The sequence below is a fragment of the Juglans microcarpa x Juglans regia genome, chromosome 8D (genome assembly GCF_004785595.1).
Source record: "Juglans microcarpa x Juglans regia isolate MS1-56 chromosome 8D, Jm3101_v1.0, whole genome shotgun sequence".
NCBI lineage: Eukaryota > Viridiplantae > Streptophyta > Magnoliopsida > Fagales > Juglandaceae > Juglans > Juglans microcarpa x Juglans regia.
Genome location: NC_054608.1, coordinates 30,391,274 through 30,417,962, shown reverse-complemented (window position 1 = coordinate 30,417,962; position 26,689 = coordinate 30,391,274). Strand labels below are relative to the sequence as shown.

General features: G+C 35.1%; 1 protein-coding gene across 2 annotated transcripts in view; it reads left to right on the top strand.

Moving 5' to 3' along the window:
* The window catches only part of LOC121242699, a 35,492-nt gene that overhangs the window by 2,094 nt on the left and 6,709 nt on the right, over positions 1-26,689 (top strand). Inside the window, exons 2-28 of one of the 2 annotated variants that reach the window (XM_041140630.1) lie at positions 3,281-3,356; positions 4,979-5,038; positions 5,145-5,225; positions 5,717-5,793; positions 5,899-5,953; positions 6,066-6,114; positions 6,327-6,464; positions 9,473-9,551; positions 13,771-13,849; positions 13,945-13,991; positions 14,147-14,341; positions 15,413-15,488; positions 17,355-17,435; positions 17,504-17,584; positions 18,455-18,531; positions 18,609-18,663; positions 18,764-18,812; positions 19,018-19,155; positions 20,135-20,216; positions 20,310-20,388; positions 21,277-21,323; positions 22,197-22,408; positions 22,895-22,982; positions 23,142-23,261; positions 23,378-23,496; positions 23,610-23,682; positions 23,790-23,909. In XM_041140630.1, coding sequence (XP_040996564.1) covers positions 3,281-3,356; positions 4,979-5,038; positions 5,145-5,225; positions 5,717-5,793; positions 5,899-5,953; positions 6,066-6,114; positions 6,327-6,464; positions 9,473-9,551; positions 13,771-13,849; positions 13,945-13,991; positions 14,147-14,341; positions 15,413-15,488; positions 17,355-17,435; positions 17,504-17,584; positions 18,455-18,531; positions 18,609-18,663; positions 18,764-18,812; positions 19,018-19,155; positions 20,135-20,216; positions 20,310-20,388; positions 21,277-21,323; positions 22,197-22,408; positions 22,895-22,982; positions 23,142-23,261; positions 23,378-23,496; positions 23,610-23,682; positions 23,790-23,909 — 2,433 coding nt within the window. Of the gene's footprint in view, positions 1-3,280; positions 3,357-4,978; positions 5,060-5,144; positions 5,226-5,716; positions 5,794-5,898; positions 5,954-6,065; positions 6,115-6,326; positions 6,465-9,472; positions 9,552-13,770; positions 13,850-13,944; positions 13,992-14,146; positions 14,342-15,412; positions 15,489-17,354; positions 17,436-17,503; positions 17,585-18,454; positions 18,532-18,608; positions 18,664-18,763; positions 18,813-19,017; positions 19,156-20,134; positions 20,217-20,309; positions 20,389-21,276; positions 21,324-22,196; positions 22,409-22,894; positions 22,983-23,141; positions 23,262-23,377; positions 23,497-23,609; positions 23,683-23,789; positions 23,910-26,689 lie in introns of both variants that reach the window. The other variant, XM_041140629.1, reaches the window with a different exon arrangement.

Genomic DNA, 26,689 nt, shown 5'->3' with positions numbered 1-26,689 from the left:
TCAAAAAATTACAAACAATGGTTTTTTTCTTTTCCTTCCAATTTTTAAATATTTTATTAACAGTGGCCCCTCAAAGTTTCAATCCTTGCTCTGTCCTTGATAAGAAATATTACTTCGGTTTTGGTATGGATTCAACTGGCGAGTATGGTCAAATGAAATTAAAATTGAGTTGAATCATAAATACTAAGACATTCAAATAAAATTAAAAACACTATACTGACATTAAATAAATTAGTTAATTAATTGGAGTTAAAAAAGTCTAGATTTATTTAGTATTTGGGGGAATAATAATAAAAACCGTGAGTTTTTATATTCTCTAAGAATGACCAGATTTGATGACAATTCAGCCAGTTGGTGATTTTTTAATCTGTTCAAATCATAGAATGCTTTAGAGGTCGTCATATGGACTGGACATGACATTTATCCACTGTCCAACTTATTGAACTGATTGATTGTTGGCTGTTGTATCTTTGCCGGACATGTAATGCAATAATGGTATTAACAATACATAACTCTCTCAAGTTAATAATGCAAGAGTTGCTTGTGATAGCTTTAGTAGCAAGTTAATCTGTGTGCAACGAGTGCAACTCTTGTGGCAGAAATGATTTGATCTTTGCATATGTTTATCTTGTTTGAGGTTACATTCTTACTTTTGGAGCTATAAATTCTAGGTTTTATTTTATTTTCTCACGTTTTTTTTCCTTATTAGTTAAGCTGTGGTATATTTTTTAATATAAAAACTTCAAATTATGCAATATTCTGTATTTTTTAGAAGGCTTCTGTTGCAAAACTTGGTAGCAATTGGCAATGAAAGTATGAACTAATTCTTGCTTTTTTCAGTATTATGTTAGAATTTTAAAAATAACTTCAAAATTTTTTTTTTCTTGAAAAACTTTTGAATTCATCTTTGGTTGTTCTAGTGTTTTGTAATGACGTTTTTTTCCCCTATCTGTGGAGGTTGAGTTGGTCTCTGTGATAACTTGTCATAGAAAAGGAAAAGGTCAAATTCTTTCCATGAGTATAGGATCGCTAGATATATATATATATATATATATATATATATATTTGTTATCACAGATTTGCTGAAAAATAAAAAAGAAAAATGTTAACAAATGTTTAAAAATGCTTGAAAGGAAGCCGTTATGAAATATATTAAGAAATTGCTTTTGTCAGCAACTCAACCAAGCCCTACTAAATGAGAGTGAGCTACACAGATAGTTTGGAACAACTTGGGGTGGCCACTGGCCACCTGCATCTTCTTATTTATTCAGTCCAATTGGAGATCATAAGCTAATTACCTTCTCATTTAACACTTCTGCCTTCGTCTAGTGATCCTAATCTAATGTATATTGAGTTTTAAATATTTTAGTGAAATTTAACAAAATGGGAATAATGTATCATTGAAGCATGTGATATTATGATCGAGACTCTTAGGCCATGTTTGGACACTTAGATATGCTCAAAACTTCTCATAATTTCCTTTCCAAACATCATTTAAACACACAACACTTTTCAATTTCAAATTTTCAACTTCTTCATCTAATCATTATCTAATTATTATCCAAACACAAAACTCAATACAACTTTCCCAAACTTCGAAACAAAACACAAAAAATAATACAACTTTTTCAAATTTCAAAACAAAAATAATATTAAAAAATTATATTCAAACAATTTTTCAACTTTTTCTCTCCTTTCCCAAAACTCAATAAAAATCTTATCACAAACCATTTCACTACTATTCATAGAACTATGAGATATTCCAAGTGTCCCAACAAGCCCTTAGTTAGTTATTAGCTATGAGCTGTACTTGGGCTTTGCCTATTCTTGGGAATAAAGTTTCTTATTAATTATAAAAAAAAAAGTTATTAGCTATGAACTCCTAAATTTTAGTACTTATAAAAAAGAACTCCTAACTTTTATTAGGCAACATGATTGGGGATTCAAACTGGTTCGAATGTCACCTTTGAGATATGCGGATTGGTCCCATTTAGGCAAAAGGCCACTAGCTATGAACTTCATACTTGATACTGAGAAAGCTGAACTTTTGAACAGAAATCTTCCAAAACAAAAGGAGGATATGTTTTTTTGATGAGTATGATTTTTATTTTTTATTTTTTATTTTTTTATTAATGATAGAAAGGGATATTGTCCTGGTACCCAGGAGCATACACAGATTCACTCATCAAACAACAGGCAAAAGAGCTAAAAAGTCCTGAAAATTAGAAATAGAATATGGAACACCATAATGAGCCTTTGTCCAATGATAGAAGGTGTTAAGAACAAAAAATTTAACTTCTGGTTTGACACACCAATCTTTTGCAATCTCAAAGCTTTGCTGGTTCCTTTCCTTCCATAGACACCATAATACAAGGGACCATCTTGCACAAAGGAGTGCAATGATGGTGGCTAAATTGCCCTTTCCCACAAGTCAAGAGCTCCACCACCCAAGAAGGTATCACTCAGTTGATCCTAAAGTAACCGAAGATTGTGCTCCCATTGGAGGGAAAAACATTGTGGGCTAGGACTTTTAATGTGGGAAAAACATTATGATGCATTAGCATTTCAGACTTCAAGTCCCTCTCTTTGGGGTTTCTGCATGCCTCTTGCTTCATGCCCCTCTAAAATGAACAACTAAGAATGTGGTAGGTCCTAAACAAAGAGATTCAAATTCTATGGATGTATAAACTTTTTTATTTTTATTTTTTTATAAGTAAGAATATAATCAATGTAGTATAAACTTTTAAGCATCTCATAGTAAGGCAAGTGAAAGTATTATTTTATTTTATTTTTTCCGGTTTGAGCAGTAAAATCTGATATCCTCGATCGAAGTGTCATAGCGTGCTTAAGTGATTGATTTATACACTAAAGCTGTGTTTAGATCTTGCAAACAATGAATATAAGAGAAAAGTGTACAAATGCTTGGTTATGAGTGTGGGTTTAATTCTGGGGAGTAGCCACTTCATTCAAAGATGTTGAAGGTTAGGACTTCATTCAGATGTCCCCTCCTCTGACCTTGCATTCATGGGACCAACACAGGATAATGCCCTTCTGATAAATGACCTGTTAAATGTGCAGTTTTTCTGATAAACTTGAAATTTCTTAGTCATGTAAAAGAGAGGGAGGGGGGGGGGGTATAAAGATATGTAATTTTTGTATGTTTTCATTATGCAGTATGTATATATGTGCTTGATAATCAGTTTAATATGCCACCCTGTGAAAAGATAACTTCATTTGGGGTAATTAACTCAACGTTGCAATGCAATTGCTCTATTTGCAGGTATATCAGCCTTTGATAAGTGACTTTTTGAAGCTTGGGGGAAGTAGGTGTGCTAGTGCCGTGGAGGCAGGGAGAGGTAACACAATCTTAGTTATTTGTTATACAATTCTATATAGTTTTGTGATTTAAGCTAGGCTTGTTTTTTTTTTCTTTGGGAAGTTGTAATAACCAACTGAACTGTGCAAACGTTATCTGTAGTTAATTGTTGTTTATCAATTTTCAAAAGGTGGACATGGGTGTTTCAAGTGCACCTTTTACCTGCTTAGGATTGAGTGGTCTATTGATGTCAGGCTGTGCATTATTTTGAACATAATTTGATTTGGTTATACAAGGTTTTGCCAATTTTCTTTTCAATAGGAAGCCATTTTGAGACATGAAGGCCCCGTTTGGATTCAAAAAATATTTCATCTCATCTCATCATTACAACTTTTTCAAATTCCCACACAAAATATAATAAACAATTCAACTTTTTTAAATCCCAAAAAAATAAGAATATTAAAAAATAATATTCTAACAATATTTTTTTCAACTTTCGTCTAAAACTATCTCATCTCGTCTCTAAATCCAAACCAGCCCGAAGTCTGCTTGCTGCCTTCACCTATGGATGTAAAGGCGAAACTGCCCATTTTTCCATTTCCTACCGTAAATATTGGCTCATGGATATGATGAGGGATTGCAAAAATTCATTTCTTGGTTTTACGAGTAAAAGAAACCAGAATGTGGAAATCCTTAGTTAGTGGAAGCCATCCACTAGCTTTCTAAGTCATTTAAATTTCATGAAGTTCTACATATGAATTTCACATATCATGTGGAATTGACTAGTTTAGATTTTAGTCTTGTATTTTTTATCTGTAGAATCAGAATTGATTATAATTTCATGAAACTTTCAATAGATAAAAAATACAAGACTAAAATCTAAACTAGTCAATTCCGCATGATAAGTGAAATTCATATATAGAACTTTAAGATTTCTTTTATCAGTTCCACATGATAAGTGGAGTGCAACTCCCATAACTTCAAAGATTGTGAGTGAGCACTGTCAGAATTAAGACTTTATGCTTAAACTGTTGTATGAGGGGACTCTGTCCACAACAATTGTTGCTTTGTATTTTTCGTAGATTTTCTAAAGTGAAGCTCCAACTCCCCACTTAAATTAGCCGTCTCCGACATATACCCTCACTGTACTTGGGTTGCACCTTTAGTGCCTTTAATAAAATGTAGTATCTGTACCTTTAAGACGTGTACTGGACCACGTGTACTCGGTAACAGAATGGTTCGAATTGTCTTCTCTTCTGAGAAGGTTTTTCATTATATAGGCAAGACTGCCAGCTATACAAGGAAACTTAAGCTGTACATGCTAATCACATAGAGTGATCCTAGGGAGCCATACATGGTAAGCTAGCTAATTACATAGAGTGATCCTAGGGAGCCATACATGGTAAGCTAAATCTCCTCTCCTATTTAGGAGAGTATATACAGCCTAGATTAATGAGTCAATTACAGCTCTTACTCAGTAGGAATTTATCTATTGACACGCATAATTTATGGCCTTCTATTGACACTCAACAGCATCATCATAATTGTGCTTGTCCTAATGGTTTTTTTATCCTTGGCCTATGTAAATTATGAGCATTGTATGTTTTGTGCCATTGGATTGCCTATATGATTCTTTTTTCTGTGCTCAATTTTTGCATGCAGGTGTTGCAGCTTTGATTGTGTTGATATCTCGTGCAGATAATTTGAATGATGTAATATTTGGTAATGAGGGTGCTCTAAAAGGTCTTGATGAAGCTTCCCATAACATCTAATATAATTATCAGTCCCTTGCTTGATATACAGCATATGTAACTATATGCATATGCAGGGTTGCACAGGGATGTTGTCTTTATACTCCGCTCTACATTATTACCATCAGATATTCGGAACCTGGAAAAGCGTCTCACAGGCAATTTGTCTTTTAAAATTGTTACCTTTGTATAACTTCAGTTTTCTAGGAAACGTGTCTCCATTGAGCAATCTTTATAAAATCTTAACTTTTGTTTCTTTAATTTTGTTTCTTAAAAGTATACTGCTTGTGTACATGGATTACATCCTTTTTATTATCAATAAAGCTCAACTTACTTATAGAAAAAGAAAATTTTAAGCTCAACTTACTTATAGAAAAAGAAAATTTTACTTCAGCAACCAAATAGAGCATCATGGACCAGTGGTCTATGTTTAGTAGTAAGATATCTCACTGCTAAATGATGTTACATGAATAAAAAAGTTAGGGGTCCATCAAACATGCCCAACCATTTCACCAAGTTGGCTAATGAACTGATGGTTTCTGCAACGCACCACCTCATACTCACGATCTTGATTGTTGCCTTCTTTCTGGAACATATAGCATTAGTAGTGAATTTTTTGCTGACATCTACCCATATATCTTTCTTGCAGATGATTTTGCGATAGCCTATCTTGTGGATGCATATGTCTCCAGAGGAAAGTCTGAGCTGTTAGATGGAAAAGTCATGGTAAAATTATATCTTCTTTTTTACTTGATTGCTTCATTGTGGATGTAGAGATCCATTACTTCTAGTCTACTACAGGAAGAGTGCTGATATTTTTAAACTGTTTAGATTACTTCATCAGGAAGGTCAGACGCCATTGCAAGGGCTCAGCCTTTTCTCTCTGGTAAAATCTGTTCTTGGTACTCTAACATGGTTGTATTAGAACATCATTTAATGAACCTTTATTTTTCATTTAAGATATCAATATATCACCTGTTGTTGTGATTTGTGTGCAGCAATGTGTGAAAAGCTTTACATTTTTGAGAGTGAAGTTGGTGCTGGAAGGTGTGCTTTCTTCTTGGCTTGAAACCTTATTTATATATCCAAGACTGCTGTAAATTTTATTGGCTTGATGTCATGCTTTTCCTGGTCTTTGGGTAACTGATGTAATTGTTTTCGTGGATAAATGAAATTCATACTTAACATGCTATTTAGTTGATGAATAGTATTCCCTAAATTTTATCTTGTCATATTAGAGTTCTCTTTTTCCATTGCAGTAAAATTAATATGGTCAATGATCTGCTTGAGGGCATTCATCTTGTTGCTTCTCTGGAGGCTATTTCTCTTGGTGTCAAAGCTGGTATCCATCCTTGGATTGTCTATGATATCATTTCTAATGCAGCTGGGAATTCATGGTGAGTGCTTCTATTCTCAATTTAATATTTTGTTTGATAAATGTTTTCATGTTCTGAAATTTAAGATTCCAGATTAGAGGCAAGCCTAAGAATGAGATGCTGTAAATTCTTGGCTTTTTAATTCTGCAGCTATATCATGGAGGAGCTGGAAACATCTCTATGAGAGTTGAGAATTGTTAACAATACAATGTCACATTGTCTGTGTGGTCTAAAAATTTGCAGAGCAATGTTTTTAAATGAAAGCGTAAATAAAAATGAAATAGTGAAGTCATTTTGTCGAGTGCTTGAGCTATGCAGTAAAATCAATCTTTTGCTAAGAATCAAAAGATATGTTTGAGACTAAACCCTCGAATTCAGTTACAAAACTAATAACAAAATGAAGAGAAAATATAAACATACAAAGATCTCGTTTTTGTACTGTTCTTCCACATCATAAGAATACATAGGAAACATAACTTGCAAAATATGATATATACGCTAAGTGTTATGACAATGATTCTGATGCCTCTCTTTAAATCCTAATAGCATGTCTTTTTTTAGACAAGTAAGATGAATTTTAATGATAAAAAAGGCATTATCCAAGTACATAGGGAGTAGACATCAAATAAACTTAACTAGAAAAAGAAAGTAGGTCCAGAAAATTATGGAAGCTAAAACTAGATAAACATAAGTGGGCGGCCATCCAAAAATAGTGTATTAAAAAAAAAAAATTTGGGTTTCTCGGTTGTCCTTTTACAGCCTTTGAAGCTCTGTTCATTTCTTAAACAGATTGGAATCATTCTCCACAAAAGGCTACAGTGAATCTGTCATTGTTCTCAAATCTTCCTTTCTAGCATCCTAATAAATCTGCTACCCATCACTCAATCTAACCCAAAGAGACGAAAAACTGCTTGCCACAAAGTGCTACCGTCACAATGGAGTAAGAGATGATCGACGGATTCCCATTCCCTTCCTACACATGCAATACTACTCCATAACTAGGACATTGCTCCTCCGTGGAGTTCCAAATATAAGGTTTTCCCCTAGTATAGCCGTCCAATCAAACAAAGTTGCTCTTGGAGGGACCTTACTCTTTCAGATGGATGAAAACTAGTACATTGTGAGGGATTAATGCGTTGTAGAACAACTTGACTTCAAACACTCCTCTTTAGACATGGCTAGGCCTTAGACGTGGCCCATCTCATTTTATTTTCCCCATCCTATCTCAACCAAGCTGAATGCAGCAGCAAATTGAATGCATTAAAGAGATCCCTCTCCTAATCCTGTGCTGCTCTAAAGCCCACTTTCCATTGAAGAAATCTGCTTGAAAGCTGTAAATGATCTGCTACCGAATCATCCTTAGCCAAAAATGGGGAGGATCCAGAAAGGCTCTTTTGAAAGGTTGCGAAGTTTGAGCCTCATGAAAAGTTACCGTTTGACTCTTATCCTCGTATCATTTTTTGATAAGTAATAAGAATTTCAGTAAAAAGCATTCAAAGCGCCATCTGAGTACAATGGCAAGTGAACAAGATACAAGAAAATCATGGAAACTGAACCCATTAAAATCTATAGAAACTGTCCAAATGAGGAGAGTGTTGAAAAAGAAAGACGAGAGCTCCTCGATCATTTGTTTGCGAAATTCAGAATTTCTATTATTCGTTTCCCCACAAATACAACATATGAGGCATGCAAGTTTTTCACACTACTGAAATTTGTGGGCTACCACTTAGGGCTCGTTTGAATTGCCAAATCCCTGGCCTCGAGTGTTCAGTATATTATATATGGACTTTACAAGAATGCTATACATGGAAAGAAAGTAAGTTCCCAAATGATTCTAGCCCTATATATGGAAACTATATTCTGTCAAAGTTGTATGCTAACTGTACAAGCATAAGTAAAATAAGGAAAGCTGAAATAAGGAAAGAAGAATTATGGACAACAAAGCTGTCCGTTGATAGAGATGAGATGAGATGGTTTTAGATGAGTTGAATAAAATATTATTAGAATATTATCTTTCAATATTATTATTGTTTTGGGATTTGAAAAAGTTAAATTGTTTATTATTTTTTGTATGGGAATTTAAGAAAGTTCTAATGATGAGATTAGATGAGATGAGATGAGATGGGTTGAGAGTGTTTCTGTATCAAACAGGGCCTTAATCATCTCAAGATTTGAAAAGGTCCACTATGCCTCTAGACAGGACCCAAACCAAAACACCCCTGCTGAAAAATCACCACTAAGCACTGGCCACATTACAATGTAATAAAAGGTGATCCATAGATGTCCCAATCCTTTTGTACATCCAGCACCATCCAATCACATCAATGTGTCTTTTTCTTAGATTATTTGTGATGATAATCTTCCCTTGAGAGTCTTACGAAAACAAGGATCAGCTCTTAGAGGTACATCAATCTGCCATACTCTTCCAAGGGTTGTTATCACTAGGAAAGAAACATTATAGAAAGAGTGGACATTGAACATCTCTTTCTTGGAAGGGGTCCAGGGCAGCTTGCCTTCACTTTCCTGTTCTCAAACTAGTAGGGTACAACAGATTAAAAATGCAATAAAGGCCTCAATCTCCCAGTCACGAGCCATTCTAAAAAAGCTAACATTCCATTGAGTGAAATTCACTAGATGTCTCCAAAAGGTCCATTGAAGCATCCTTAGCACGAGCCACACTGTACACTTCCAAGCAAGCTTCTTTGAGAGCCGTACCACCACACAGACTATCCTTATGCTATAAACTCGTTCTGTACGGTAAATCTGACCTCGTTAACTCATAATTGATGGGTTTGTTTACCAGGAACCCCTTAGTAACTCGGACTGCTAAAGATTTTCCATTATAGGTTACGTTTTTGTACTAGTTATTGCTATTGTCATTATTCTGAGGATTCAAAGAAATCATTTAGCACTTTAAACTAATGCATTTACTTTCACGTACTATGCTACCACTAGAATGAAATTTCCATCAACACACTTTTTAATCTTTTTCCTGGGTTTGGGCTGGGGGGTTTATTTCTATGTTGCAGGGTGTTCAAAAATCATGTTCCCCCATTGTTACGTGGTCATACCAAACGTCATGTTCTGAATACTTTTATTCAAAAGTTGGTAAGATATATTATCGTCTGTCTTTTCGTGTTGTATGTTGCATCAGGTTGTTTTGGTTCTTATATTTCCTAGAGGCGTATCGACTTGAATCAAGTTGCACCTCTAGTTAGTTTATTTTTCTCTTAGATCACAAAATCTGGAACCTTACTAATTTATAAAGTGAATCTTACAGTGCTCAATTCAGACTATTAAGGTTGCATGAATCTTTTATATGCATAATTCCAGTGGAAGCTATCTATTAATTACACAATTATGCTGAAAAAAGCAACAAAACATGAACTAAAATTATAAATATAAAAAGCGAGAAATATGAATTTACCATGAATTGCCACATGGAGAAACAGTATATGCCAATAATTGAGAAACTGCAGCTGAACAAAGAATTTGCTGTGCGAAAGAATGTGGTTGGATTAGAAATCTAATGGTCCAAAATGCTACCTTTTTTTTTTAATGCAACTTGGTTTGCAATGGGAAAATGATGTAGCCTGAAATGTATGATATGAGTTGCTGGAATTTATTCACTATGAGGTGGTAATTTTTTGACATGAGATTCATCTCAATAAGCAACTAAAGACTGATGGCCAAAAGTGTAACACCCCGTTCCTGTAGGATAGAGATGTTACTAACATTCATAACATAATGCTCGGTAAAGAGATTCATATCCTGAAATACCTCATTTATTGAAAAGCATTAAAATGTTAAAACTGAATTGAACATAATTGTCTCAAAAACTGAACGTAAAGTAAAAGAACATAAACTAATCCTATGAATGATGTAAAAGAGATCTAATTCTCACTTATTCCTTCCTAATTCTTTATTCTAAATCTACTCTTGGCCATCTAGTTTTGCATCATCATGATCTCCATCTGTGAGAATTAAACATAGAAGAAAACAAGAAGACAAACAAAAATGAGTCGAATACTTAGTAAGTAGTTAATCATACCGTAAAATATAATTTGGCCTAGCATGGACTTAATTTTGAAAACTCATCGCAACATACAGTTTCATAGATTTACAATCATACACGTAACATGACTTTCTGAAAGACTTTACATACATATATCGTTACAGATTCATATAGCATATGTATTCATCATTAACATGAGCGGAAGTATATATGATCATGGCAATCTAACGTGAATGCATAATATCTTGTTTATCTTGTATTAACATGGAGTCCGTGTTTCACTTATCTTTCATAACATGGAGTGAAACACGCTTGAGTCCGTGTTTCACCTAACTTGCATAACATGGAGTGAAACACTCTTGGGTCCGTGTTTCACTTAACTTGTGGTTAACCACACTTGGGTCCGTGGCATCGTAACATTTCTTATCTTTCTTAATGCATGAGAATTTATTAGCTTCATGAACATTTTTAACATGGCATATTCTTGTACATGACATAGCATAACATGACATAATATGACATATTCTTGTACATGGCCTAGCATAGCATGGCATATTTTTGTACATGGCATAGCATAGGATGGCATATTCTTGTACATGGTATAGCATGACATAGCATAACATGGCATTTTCTTCTACATGGCATAGCATAACATGACATGACATAACATGCTCTGAACATTTTATGACATTCCATGGCATACATGATCTAAGTACTACATGAACATGGCATACATGATCTAAGTACTACATGAACATGGCTATTCCATACTTGACTTGAATTACTACATGAGCATCTCATGGCTTTCATATGATTTTAGTAACATTCAATCAATCGAGCCACAAATTCATTCATTCAAGCATAATCTCATATTTCATCAAAGATCGTAAAAGGAATCTAACCTTAACTTGCCTCTTAGCATAGCGTAGTTAACCATCATAAGAACATCATATTTTCATACATAACAATAATATTCACAGTACTCATGCATTTATATGATCATACTATTTACCTCTTAGCGCTGCTTACTGATTTCCAACTTGTAGCGCGTTACCTATACGAGGTACTAGACGTTATTAATTTCCTAGAAAAGCTTGTCATAATACTCCAAGTAATTAAATATGAATAATGGAACTTAACTAAAATAATAGGCTTCATAGCAAACTCTAAAAAACATACTTTAAAATCCCTTAAATACTTTTTATAAAATTTGCGTCTATGGGCTCATAATTATTCAAATAGATAAAGCCCATGGAAGAGTAATGTTTTTCTGAAAATATAACCAGCCCAATAAAATTACTAAAACAGTATAATAAAATTAAGGCCAATTAAAATACAAGACTATTTAAAGTAAGCCCAACACTCTCGTTGTTTTAAGAATAGACTTAGCCGGCCTTAGGGCCGGAGGGCCCGCTATGACACAAACTAATTCCACAGGAATTAAAACATGTGGGACAGCAGAGGGATGGCTGTGCGAAAACGAGGGACTCACCGAGAGAGGGACTGAGTGCAATGGCTGTTCAGGGTGGCTGATCTTGACGTTGGTGCAACTGGGAGGTCCCTATGGTGGTGCGACATTGAGAGAGGGAAAAAGCAAGAGAGTTTTAGAGAGGTGGAATTGAAAACTCAAATAACCGAGAGGGAGGAAGGTGGCGCGCGACGGCAGGGGCTTACCTGAGGGAGTGGGTGCGACAAAAATAGGTTGGCCGGCGTTTTCTGTGGTGGTGTGGGAGGTGGTCTGTCGAGATGGCTGTTGGTTGTCAGGAGGGAGGCTGCGTGGTGCTTGCGGGAGTGGGTTTCTTTCTCTACGTGAAAGAGTCTTTTCTCCAGGGATTTTTGTGTGTACAATTCAGAGGCCTTGTGGGTTTCTTATAGGCGACGGGAGGGAAGCACCGTGAATCTTTAGGAGATTGTTTATAATTCGAAATTGCTAAAATTTAGGAACATTTTCCTATGAGGGGTTAGATTCTGAGAGGATTTTGAAGAGTTTGAGTTGGAGTTAGTCTTGAACTAGGAACCAAATCTAATACGGGAACCTAATGGATAACCATACGAAGGTTCTGATAGGGAATGAATCACTAATTTAATCTTTCTGTTAGCATATTTCCTAAAATGATAATAAAATAATAAAGACAATAAAAATAAATAATAAATAAATAAATAAATAAATAAATAAAAATATAAAATACTAGTTTCAAGCCCTAAATTTGAACCCATATGTTGCAAAAAGAGTTCAATTTTTGGCTTGTGGAGGAGGCATATTAGTGTCGTGTTCATAAAATAGTGTACTAGCACGATTAAAATCAATATTCCCAGTTAATATTGAATGAGCATTATGGGGCTGTTGGAAGTCTGTGGGTGCCACTACATGTAAGCTTCATGAAAAAGTTCATAAAATGTTAAAAAACCTTGTATCTGTTACACGGGGAAATTGTTTCATCCTGAAACCCCAGTTGGTATAAACAAATATTTTGTGTTTTATTTTCTCTCTTTTCATGCTGAGTAGCCTTCTTTGTTAAGTGGAACCTTAGTTTCTAGCTACTCTCATGCCTGAAGTTCTAAAATAGATACTTGTTGGCTCATATGTATTTTAGTTAGGAAAATTTATAATTGAATTAATTCCATGATTTCCTTGTTTCTTTTTCTAGTTCCTGACTTGTAACTAGGTTCAGTTTTTGTATGCTTCCTGTGTACTTAGCTTTGCCTTGCTACTTGTCTCAATAAAATTTCTTATTTATAGAAAAAATTATAATTGAATCAATTAGAATACGACTTTGTGAACTTTAGGTGACTTTTATCTGTATCAGTATTTACAAATTTAATCTCAGTCATATTCTTTAAAACCAAATTATATTTCTGCAAATGCATCATTTATATCCGGAAATGATTAATAATCATAATAAGGTAATTGCTATATATATCCAGACATTGTTCATTGAACTGGTGAAATATATAGCAATATAGCACATTTCAGAATCGTTGAATATCTTAGTTCTGGATTGTTTATTAATTTCGAAAGAGAAATATAATGTTTTTAAAAAATGGACTTACATGATTACATCTGTGAAATATAGCTGATGTCATTTAACATGCAATATTGTGTGGCAGCTGTTAAGTTGATGTGCTGATATTGTCGGAAAGGTGTATCAAGTAGGACAAGTAAAATGTTCGAATATTACAGAAATCATGCACCGAATAATTGTACCAGTATGATTCTGGATAAAAAAAAACTATTGAATTTTCTGTGGTGTTGGTGCTGTCTAATATGTCATCAGTGCAGTACATGAGACTAACAGAGTTTCCATGTTCAAGGGGGTTATTTTGGATGTGGCCAAATCGCTCACTTTTCCTCTTCCTCTTTTGGCAGTTGCTCATCAACAACTTAATCTTGGTACTGTCTAACCACAATATATTTTGGATTACATAATCTGATATTTGGAAGCCACCCGTTTCCTTCTTATCTACTTCACACATTTCCTTTTTCAGGACGTTCACATGTTTGCGGAGATGATGACCATACCACACTTGTCAAGGTTATCTCCACAGAACTTTATTTACAAAATCTTCTGCAGAAAGTGTTTATGGCTTGCTTTCTAGAGATGTTTCAAACATATTTTTTTGAGTTATGCTATTTCATTTGTCAATATCATTTTTTTCATCATTTGTGAAATGTATAATTCTTGTACAGGCTTGGGAAGAAGTACTTGGAGTGAGAATTGCAGATGCAGCAAATGCAGAAATTTACAGTCCCGAGCAACTGGCAAACCAAAATACTGGCAAATCTAGTGCTGTGAACAGAATTGGATTCATTGGTCTTGGAGCGATGGGATTTGGCATGGCAACTCATCTGCTGAGATCAAACTTTTGCGTCATTGGTTTTGATGTAATTCCCTATTTTCAGTTCTTATTGGATTCTACTTGAAAGATTGAATTACTTGTGTGAATCAGGGCATCAGAATGATTAGTAACTGTTTCCTGTCCCTTCTTTTGCTTAACTCTCTCCATTTGGGATCTTTCCTGCTTCAAACTCTGAATATGTACGTGACTAAAGAATTTTCAGATGCTATAATGTAATTATTGCAAAACTTGAGAATAAGAAGTTAAATGTCGCTGAAAAGTTTTTGAATAGCAGTCATGCAGCTTACTCTGGAATTAGTTAAAGACAGTCTTGCAGTTTATCAGAATCCTCATGTCCATATTATTTTACAAGTTCTCAGGGTGTTGAATCAAAACCAAATGACTTTGTTTTAGTTCTTTCTTTTTGAGGTAAGGAATACTGAATTGTCAATATATGCGGTTTTCATTTCAAATCCCTTTTACGTTCTATCTTTACGGTGGGAAGAGGTGTTTACTTCTAAAACTGATGAAATTAGAGGACTTCAGAAATTCATACCCAATATATATGTATATTTCCTAGAGGCATGAAGTGTCATAGTAGTTATTCCTTTTAATTATCAAAAGTCATTATGCCAATGGTTTACTTGATCCATGTGATGGGGGCATGTTATACAGGTCCAGGTTTATCAAGGTAAAAGACATGTTGTGTTTACATGGTTTCTGGAATTCCTCGTCATAAAAAAATCTTCAAGAGTCATATCGCTATTTGCCAGTTTATTTTATATTAAGTACATCATATCACTGGCTTTCTAAAATTCTACTATTTTACGTGTGTTACGGTAACTTTATTGCCCGGGCTAGAACTGATTCTTACCTCATGTTGTATTGTAACTGTGATGTGTGCGCGCGTCCACAGATAATTGTGCATGCATGACCATATTTAAGGATTTGTGGAGAATATATTTATGTGTTTTTTGTAGTTTTGCGTGCATATTGGTCAGACAATGTTTTTCTTATTGTGCCTTTTGGTTAGAAATAAATATTTTGCCGCGAATTGAGATGATCATTTCAAATACCATCTTGATCAAATTATTTTTGCACCTTTCCTGGGATGCAGGTATATAAACCAACATTAACTCGATTTGCAGAAGCTGGTGGCTTGGTTGGCAACTCTCCTGCAGAAGTTTCTCAAGGTAATTGGGGACATGAAAAATGTACCTATATAAGCCACTATCTGAATGAATTAGTTAATCATAGAATAAATATAAAATTTGATGGACATTTCTCACAATGTATAATTTCTTCTATTATGATGAAATCTTTTGAGAATGTAAATTTCCATGATTCAATCAATACAAGTTTGTTTTTATCAATTAGTTCAGCTTAGTGATAATTAGCTAAATCTTATCCACATAAACTAATTAACTTGTCCGCATGGTGTTTTGATTTACTGATTATTACTATTGAAAAGACGATTGGCATGAACTACAACAAGATTTCTTTTACAAACACTTGTACCTTTGAAATAAAGAACTTGTCAATGAATATGGCACAAGTCCATTTTTGTTATCAGTGGGAGAAGCCCTGGACTTACGACCTTGCTTCATAAAGCAGCAGCCTATCATCTACTACTTGTTTTTGTCTCTCTTGGAACCACAAAATATATTCCCATTATGAAACACAAGTTACATATGCGATTTGCATGGATACAACATTGCCCCAAAAATTAGGTAGGTGCTCTGGACCCTGACACATTTATGAAGTTGCCACTCTGACAGATAAAACTTCATAGTGATTAGATGGATCTGTAAAGTAATAATTGTGAGCAAGTGGATACATCTGTAATTATCGGTTCTTTCCTTAATAGAGAGTCACCTTTCAGATTAGGTTATTCTTGCTCTTTTTTCTTTTGAAATCTTGTAAAATTTGATGTAAGTTTGAATTTATATTCCTATGCGTCACAGTGTAGTTGGGCGACGTTTTCTCTTTTTCTGGGCATGGTGGGTGATATAGTTCATGCATATGCTTTACCTAATATGTCACCATGGCTATATGGTAATTTCAGTGTCCGTGTCTGAAAATACTTCACAAGTCTTAGGGTGGTAGGTTCAACCATTTGTTATCTCTTGAAAGTGGAAATATGACCTTCAGTATTCTTGTAAGCCTCGGCCAACAACATTCCACAGATACTTTTTTTCAATTCTTGCTTGCATTCCTGCATCAACCCAAATTAGAGGTTAGTTTTGTCTCTAATCACGAAACAATAGGGCGGTACCTTCATTCTGAAGCAAAGAGCCATCATAGTCGCAGGAATTTGTTCGCCATTGAAGTCTAACTTATCACTTCTGTTGTTTTATATAGCATGTTTGCCTTCAAAAGCAATCATCCCGTATTAGAACTCACTTTATATGTTTGATATTTAAGTATTGAATGGGTGAACCCTAGTTAGGTACCTCTCATATATACTTCCTGTGTACTTGGGCTATGCCTTCTCTTCTTATGAATTAAACTTCTTGGTTACCTAAAAAAAAAAGTATCGAATGGTATTTATAAAAGATGCTAGCATTACCTAGATCTAGAATGCTTTAAAATTCACCAGACCTGTCAGTAGGACAAAACAGCAATCCCATGACTAGCTTTCCCTGATAATGTATATTGTGAAATGAAGGCACCATAACATATCCAGAGTAATTAGTGTTACTATTTTTACAGGCTAAGCACAACCCCGTACAGATTGATGTGAAATAAAGAACATAGACAGAACTAATGTGGACCTAAAGATATACTCCTGTATGAGTTGCTATGCGTTTTGTACCAAAACATCCAGGACAAAATTGGTGTATATATGTTTAAAAGTGAGCTGTAGCCTATTGAGTGTGAACTGCCTTCTCTGTTTCACTAGTTAATTTCAGTTGTTCTAGAATTAAAAAGAAAAAAAAAAAACAATTGGACATGTAAATGTGTTGTTAGATGTTTGTGTGAGCAAAACGTTTGCAACTATTTTCAAATTCTTTTGTGGAGCATGAGTTTATTTGTTTGTGGCGCATTTTGCGTTCCAGATGTTGATGTGCTTGTAGTTATGGTCACAAATGAAGCTCAAGCTGAGAGTGTTTTATATGGAGAGTTTGGAGCAGTTTCAGGTACACAAAACTTTCAGTATACCACTTCCAATCTGGAACACTGCTGACCTTATTTTTGTGTTTTTTAGCCCTTCCCTCTGGAGCATCAATTATCATTTCATCCACTGTTTCTCCTGGATTTGTGAGCCAACTAGAGCAACGTTTGCTAAGTATGTCCTTTATATGCAGAATTTTATCTGTTTTCTTTTATGCGGAATGAAAAATGCTGCCTTTTCTCTCTAAACGTTGTTGTTTATTTTACCCAGCCTTTAAGTTTTTTCAGCATTAATGTATATCTTTTTGAGGTGTTAGCTTATGCTAAGACTGCTAAAGATTGATAAAATCTCATTCTTATAGATTGTTAAGTCACTAATTGTCCCTAAAGTTAAAGCTGGTGACAAATTTTGATTTAATAACTTTATGTATAATTTAACACTTCCTGCATATGTGGTCCCAAATTCTCTTTTAATTGTGGGACTCAACACAATCAGTTTTGAACTTAAATGGGAGGCATAATGCGAGTCAAGTTTGAATTCAGAAACTTTGCTTTGTTTATCATGTTAAATCACTAGTTGAAGTGTATTACTTCTCTGGTACCTGTTATTATTCTGAGCTTAGTTGGAAAATGAGAACATCAAATTGCATCTCCAAACATAACTAGGTTTTGGTTAAATGCTTGATGTAAAGCTTCAAGAAATGTTTTATGTAATATGGTAATTTCTAATCTTGACACTTCAACCACAATAAATTTCATCTCTACTTCGGTACTCCCCAAGTGCTGCTGAACATGAGATTATAATGTTTGGAATGATTGCGAATTGTTATTTTCATTTAAATCCTATGATAGGTAGAGGAAAAGGCTGCTAATTGAAGGGTAATCTTATAATTCTCTGTCTGAATGTTAAGCATGTTTATGTTTATGATTCTCTGGTGTTAATTTTTCATTCTTTTCTTTATTTTTCTTAGATCCTTTCATTCCTTCCTTTTACACTGCGCTTTTTTAATGTGATAGTATAATGATCAATTTAAAAATGTCTTAGATGAAGGCAAGGGTTTGAAATTGGTGGATGCTCCTGTTTCTGGTGGTGTTAAGAGGGCCTCTACAGGAACACTTACGGTGTGCAAGGCCCCCTCCCATCTTTTCATTTATGAAAATAGCTCTTTTGTTGTGTGAAATTTCACTATCCTTTTCAGATAATGGCTTCTGGCACAGATGAAGCTCTTAAGAGTACTGGTTTAGTTCTTGCAGGTAAGAAGCACGCTTAGGAAATTCATCTGGGAAGCTTCTAGTCTTGGGCTGTGGTGATTCCTTATTAACTTTGTGACTGATACTTGGTTTTCATGTACAGCATTGAGTGAGAAGCTTTATATTATCAGAGGAGGTTGTGGAGCTGGAAGGTACCTGTTACTCAAATTGGTCGAAGTTGGTCCCCATATATTATACTGTCTTTCTTCTAATTATAAGTCCATAGACACATGCATCCTTATGTCTGCAAAATTAGAAAAAAAAAATGTATCTGTTCATCTACATTTGCATGTTGAATCTGATTATGCTGGGAAAGTAATTTTTTATTACTTTGTTCTTCCGTATTTTGTTCTCTAGTGGTGTAAAGATGGTTAATCAACTGCTTGCTGGAGTTCATATAGCCTCAGGAGCTGAGGCAATGGCATTTGGAGCTCGATTGGGTATTAATACAAGACTGTTGTTTGATGTCATCACAAATAGTGGGGGAACATCCTGGTATGTATCTTTGACTCTGTAATGAAATATTTTTAAAAAAACATATTCTGTAGTGATTGTAAAGTTTTTAAAATATGCATTTTTTTTTTTCTTTGCCAACATAAGTATGAGCACTTATTAAAATTGAATGTGAATAATGCATTAGATCAATTGGTACTCTTTTGACGCTATGCACTTAAGTCTTCTCTTTTGGCTTTAACCAAAAATTTGAACATTTGGCAGTCCGGTGAAAGAATTAAGCTCCACATTATAGGGTGTGACCTTGATTGTGGGTATCTGGACTGATTGAATTCTCCCCTGTTGGCTTAAGCTTTTGGATAGGAAGCTTTGATGTTGTCTTAGAGCCCAGTTTGTTGTTATTGGACTCCTTGTGCTTGGCTTGTTTGGTTATATGATTCTGTCTTTGGTCCTGTTAGGTTTATTGAGCCCTTAGGTGATTTTGTCTGTTTCTGTTGGTTTTGCACTCGAGAGGTGTAGGAAAAATAAGTTCCACAATGGTTGCTTGGGGTGGGTGGAATTCCACGAAATAAGTTCCAGTGACATATTTTTAGCCTCTTTTAAGTAAATTTTGAGTCACAAAATGCATGTGCAGTCCCAAGTTTATGTCAAGAAAGCTCTATGCTGAAGTGTCTATTTGGTTGCCCAACTTAATGGACTTAATTAAATGTGTGATGTACACATTCTTTATTCTGCGTGAAGAGTTGCAGGCCATCTAACAACCCATTAGGAAGAATTTTGAGGTTATAATTGAGAACCTTAAATGAAAGGTCAAGTTTACATTTCTCCATGTCTTTTCATTCTGTATTTGACTGGATCAGGCTTTGGTCTCTTCCTTCCTAGTCATTTCTGTTTTGTACTGAGATATACCCATAAAAAAATATTTTGTACTGAGATATGAAGCCTCATGAGTTGTGTCCAAGATTAGTTTTTCATTTTCATATATCTATAAATCAAGCTTGAGCAAATGGTTCCATTTCAGGATGTTTGAAAATCGTGTTCCGCATATGCTGGATGGTGATTATACACCATACTCTGCACTTGACATATTTGTGAAAGACCTGGTTCGGCCAACCTATGCATTTTTTTTTTATCTGCAAACTACTTATTTGACCAAAAGTCATCATGAGGTTAATAAGGATTATAATCATCTACAGGGCATTGTTTCTCGTGAATGTTCCTCCCTTAAAGTTTCCCTTCACGTTGCCACTGTCGCACATCAACTGTTCCTGTCAGGTGCTGTTTAGTTTTCCAATTTATTTAATGTTACATAGTCGTATACCTCTCTGTTTTACAGTCTTCAACATCCAGAAGACATTTTGCTTAAATCACCATGGAACCTAAACTATTGACATAATTTTTATTCTAATCTGTACTACAGATAGGCGTGTGTGTAATGTGCACGCACGCACATAAACACACCTATATATATACAGAGAGAGAGAAGTGTTGCAAATCTTTTAGGAGTCGTCAAGACCTGAGACACTTGTCATTAACATATGAAACTTTTTCTTCTTTCACAAAATCAACACAAACTTCTTGCAGACAAGAGTTCTTTTAGATTTTACCCTGTTGCCCGCCTCCTTGCACGCCTTTTATTAAATGTTTGCTTTACATCTGCATATCTTTAGCTATGCGGCTGTCCAGATGAGCTGGCCCAGTCCAACCCTTTTTATTATGGCAGCTACACCTAAATAATTGAGGCACTTATATATGATATGGACTTCTGCCACTTTCTTCTCAAAAAACTCTCATGATTTTCTGAACCATTTTTCTTGTCTTAAATATATATATATATATATATATCTGTGGTAGTAACCTGAGCAAACAATATTTTTTTACCATATGGAAGACTGCACTTTTTCAATAGGCCAATACATGCACACCTCTTTAATTCAAGATGCGAAACAATAAAACTCAGCTTCAATGTTGTTTTGTATCTTGAACTTTATCCTTCATATGGCGGAAACAAAACGTGCAGGAAGATAACACTCAAGATCATTTGTATGATGCGAACCACAGAAAGCCTTTCATTGTCAGTATATATGTTTACGATTGTTGCATGCATGACTTTTGAGTTGTTAGCTAGCAAATCAGTAACACTATGATTTTACGACTGAGCAGGTTCTGCTGCAGGCTGGGGCCGCCAAGATGATGCTGGTGTTGTGAAGGTATGGGCAAGTTGTGCCATGTTTTCGATTGCAATTGAGGAAACATAGTCCATAGACTGTGGGAGGACGAATTACTGAGATCAATAGATTATTTCAAAAGATTCAAATTTTTAGCCTTTTTTTCCATATGCTTTCCCAGCCAGAAGCCTTTTATTTTTGACTTACTTTTACAGCTCGTATTGATTGCATAAAGGTTTAAAATCTGGAAAGAGCTTTCCAACTACCTTATAAAGATGATAAAGCAATCATTCAGGGTGTTATAAGTGAATAATTGTGTACAGCCTTAATTGTTAACGTATACAATTAGGAGTTTATACAATTTAGGACTTCTCTCTCTCTGTTAATATTAGCTGTAAAGATATCTTACCATGTATATAGGCTGAAAATTAGGAATCAGTTAATTTCCCGTGTATAGCATATTATCTACTTGTATATTTTGGAGGTTCACGTTGAGAAGGACACACTGAATTGAAAGAGCAGTTTTTCCAAACAAAAGGTTCTCAGTTTCTTTTGGTTTCTCAGTGTTTTGACATTAATTTCCCCCATTATCTTAAGTTAGTATGGTACTAAATGACGTTGAATAACATATGATAATTTCTTTGTATAGCCTTTTTATGCCTCTCTTCTGCTTGCTTGAAATGTTGTGGTGATTTAAACTGGAGTGTTGTTAGGTAATATCACGAAGAACACCCACCCGAACTCTGATGACTGAAACTTCAGTGTTTTTGTTTCTTATCTTTATACTTTTTTTATCCCTTTTCTAACTTTATCCAATTTACGTGCACAATATAAAGTTATTTAAATCTAAAACGATCAACTAATGTTTGAAATCCAACAGTTACAGGTTTAACTGCAATAAGTATATTTCCACAGGTTTATGAGACACTCACAGGTGTAACTGTCGAAGGAAAACCTCCTGTTCTTAAGAAAGAAGTTGTCTTGAAATCTCTTCCAGTTGAATGGCCACTAGATCCCATTGATGACATACAAAAGCTGAATCAGAACAATTCTAAGACTCTGGTTGTTCTAGATGATGATCCAACTGGCACACAAACTGTTCATGATATTGAGGTTCTAACAGAATGGTGAGTCTCTTTAATTGTTCTTATATTTTATAATTGATAAGGTAAATATACAATCTAGATGCTATCAGAAGGTAAGCTAGGGACAAATGGATATTTAAAATGATTTCAGAGTAGTGGTCTTGAGTTCAAAGTTCAAACCCCAACTCTGCTCTTTATCTTTCATCTCGATAAAATATTTCCCATATTGGGCCCAATTATTAGTAGTCTAGCTCACATGTGAATGAAAGTGATAGTAGATAAATTAAATAATCAAATTCATCTTTTCCCATCATTTTAAGCTAGCTGAACAATTGGTGATTTAACACTACATAACCATTTATTATAAGTTAAAAACTATAAAAGTTGCTGCATTTTTATTGCATAATTAGGGAACTTCAAATATTCAGTGCTTCATAGAAGCCCTGTTTACTGTTTTGTTTGTTACTCAATAGAACCTTCCTAAAGATGAATTTCAAGCTATTATAATTTTCACATTTTTTATTGCAGGACTGTTGAGTCACTTGTAGCCCAGTTCAGAAAAAATCCTAAGTGTTTTTTCATTTTGACCAACTCCAGGTCACTAAGTTCTGAAAAGGTAAAGATCTCATTGTATCATCCAATCTTTAAAGCTTGTTTCTAATTCAAATAAGAAAACAGATCCTTATTAAAAGTCAACTTTCTGCTTTAAGAAGCATCTTAATACTGTCTGGTTGTTTCAGACTTATAATCCTCAATTTGAAATGAAATTTTACAGGCCAGTGCATTGATTAAAGATATCTGCAGAAACATACATACTGCAGCTAATTCAACTGAGAACAATGGTTATACAGTAGTTTTGAGAGGTGATTCAACTTTACGTGGTCATTTTCCAGAGGCAAGGACAAGAACTTCAACTAGAATTTTATTTTTGAGTAAATGGGATTGAGACTGACTTATTCAATTCACATTGTAAAATTGGATTTCCTTTTTTTTTTTTTTTTTTTTTTTAAGGAAGCTGATGCCGTTGTTTCGGTATTGGGTGAGATGGATGCTTGGATCATTTGCCCCTTTTTTCTTCAAGGAGGGCGTTACACTATCGAAGATATACACTTCGTCGCAGATTCTGATAAGTATGCTTTTATGTGTGTTTTTTATTTTTTATTTTTTTATAAATTTGTGTGCTTATTGTAGTTAATCATGATTAGATGTTAATTTATTACTCTATGGATGATGTTATCATTAGGCTTATCCCTGCTGGGGACACCGAGTTTGCTAAAGATGCTGCTTTTGGCTACAAATCTTCAAACCTACGTGAGGTCAAACATTTTTTCTTTATATCCGTTTGGAATGCATGGCCATTGATTCATGCTATTGATGAATAGATTTAGTTGTAACTGTGCACCTTTCTTCATCTTAAATATAGTGGGTGGAGGAGAAGACAGGAGGCCGCATACCAGCCAGCAGTGTAACGTCTATTTCTATACAACTTTTAAGGAAAGGTGGACCAGAGGCTGTTTTTGAGCATCTTTCCAGTCTGCCAAAGGTACATAATATTGTGAAGACGTGCGCATGAGCACATCATCACTAAAAGAGAAACACATTCACCACAGACACATTGGTTGAATGGTTGAAGTTAGGGCTGTTCAAACTCAATCATGTTGCAACCCAACCCGGTTCAACATGTTGACGGCTGGCATGTGTTGGCTTGGCTGGTGAAATACAAAACCAAAATCCAAAGCCTGTTGAGCCAGATTAGGGTTGACAAAATTCTGGACTGATCCCACCTGAAAAAATAATAATAATTAGGCCTAGTCAAGCCCATCATGTTCTTCACCTGTTGCAGAAGAGCTATCTGTGCTAGCCTTGGATGGCACCTACCTTAGTCTCCTTTTGTTCACCCATTGTCTTATCCCTATTGTATTACCACACTCAACCTCAGATGTTTAGGTCAACCAACAACTTTGGCCTCTATGGCTTAACTCATCATTGCAGTTTAACAGGCATAGAAAATAGTTATGCTTGAAGATTTTCCTGATACTGTTTTTAGTCAAGCAGGTTATGCAATCTACCCAGCCCATCTCATTCAACGGGTTGAAGGTAGGATGAGTTTAGACATAGAGATGGCTTGTATTAAAAGTCCCATCCAACCTGAAGCTGGTATGATCTGGGGCTCTAAACTCATTAATATTTCACACGTGCTTGTTTAAAGCTTTCCCAAATTTAGAAATCTTCAGGCACATTCAGCCACTAGTGAGCTTGACAAGCTTACAAGGAGTCTAGCTTGGGCTCAGGAGCTGAAACTTATACTATGATGCACCTAATGCAGCAATGCTGATAGGCTCATTGGAAGTTTTCGGGTTAATATCACAACTTAGAACCAAAAAAAAAAAAAAAAAAAAAAAAAAAAAAAAAATGGAAGTTGGTTCCAAGAATCTTATTTTCTTAAAAAAGGTGGTTATTCCATGATTTTGCGTACTTATCTTGGAACTTGGGCGAACATTCATAACATTTCAAATAAGCATTAAGAAACATTTATTTTAAAGTTACCAAGTAATGGATATTATGGATTGTATGGATGAATGCTAAACCTACATTAAAATTCATAAAACATACTCATTTAAATATGCCATCTATATTATTATTTATATCCAGTTATTGCTTTAATCCTTATGGAGAAACATTGGTAATTGAGTGATAAATGAAAACAAAAGCTTTCAATAGAACTGATGAGGAATTTAAATGAATATGCTTAATGTATAAACTAACTTGGCTTCCTTTGTTTGGTACTTGTTAGTATATCAAGTTAAATAATTAATTTAGATTAGGACCATATTATGTTTTGACAAAATAGTGGGGCTCTGTAGTAAAATGGACTCACTAGTATTATAGAGTTTCTATGGGATATAGCAGGAAACATTGGAGACTTGGAGTTTTGTGTGTGTGTGTGGGGGGGGGGGGGGGGGGGGGGGGGGTGGGGCGGGGTGGGCACACTACCCCAGGGTCTCCATGTGGTTCTGCGGTTCTGCCACTGTCTAGAGTATCATATTTGATAGTAACAACTACCCATACATGGGGGAAGTTTGAATATCAGTAATGAACTGGTGTTTCATGTGCAAGAAGAGCAAGGAAACAATCAATCACTAATTGCTGCATTCCGAAGTAGCTAGAAGAGTTTGTGCCTTGTTGTTCAATATTTTCGGCTTTGCTCGGATAATGCCTCAAAGGGTCGTGGAATTACTGGTTGTTTGGGGAAGCCAGAGTGTGGGTCACTGCGTGAAAGCTTGGTGGCATGTTCCTTCATGACTGATGCGGTGCTTTTGGATAAAATGGAACGTGTGATACTTTGAAGGCTGTGAGAAGACAGTGGAGCGTCAGCCGATATGTTTAAAAAAAAAAAGAACAGAGTTTTGATTTCCGTTGTCGTTTTCGTGGGAGGGGGAGCTATTTCACTTTAGACAAACATTCAAATCAAACAGGGCATATCTATCCTTGGATTTAATTCATGAGAATTTTACAAATGGTTGAATTGTGGGATTACTACTGGAAGACTTTAGAGGCCACCGAAGTTTGAATGGAGTTTCAACATCATTCACAAAACTTTCTAAGAAAGGGAAAAAAAAACATTCCTTTTCACCCTTGGCTCAAGATTTAAATCATGAAAATAATGTCTTAAGAAAGAAAGAGCCTTCCTTTTTCAATGCTTGCTCTCATCACGAGTTTGTTCTCATGGTGAATCTCTCGATGTCGTCCAAAAGAGATTTTTTCCTTAGGGCTTGTTTTTTTTTTTTTTTTTTCCCGGTTCTTGCTGGGCTTCTTACCAAGTGTGTGCTCTGAATCCTTGGCTTCTTTGTAAAAATCCTTGGCTTAGCTACAAAAACCCTTGGCTTGACCCTAGTCTTGTTACAGAACTACTGCACCACGGCCTCATCATGTTTCTGAATCCTCCACCCCAGACTCTCGGTCAGCCCCAGCATCTTGTCCTTTTGCTCCTATGTGAACTTGGTCCTAAACCTCTTCTTAGAACAACGACCCACCTAATTTCCCCACTTGGATTTCATCTTCTTGGTGATGGAAGTAAATCTGTCATTCTCTCTTTTAATTTTCAACCAAGGTAAAAAAAGGTAAAGAATTAGATAAATAGGTGTGGGGGAGGTGGCTGTGACTGTGAAATTCAGAAGAAAGAGTGGTTTGTGGTACAGGTGGCTGGGACCGTGAAATTCCCAGTCTTATCTTCTCTCTTCAGCTTCGTCTAAGGAAAAAATCTAAGGAAAAAAAAAATCTCTTTTTTAGCTAAGCCTAATAAAATCAGAGAGATTGTTAGGC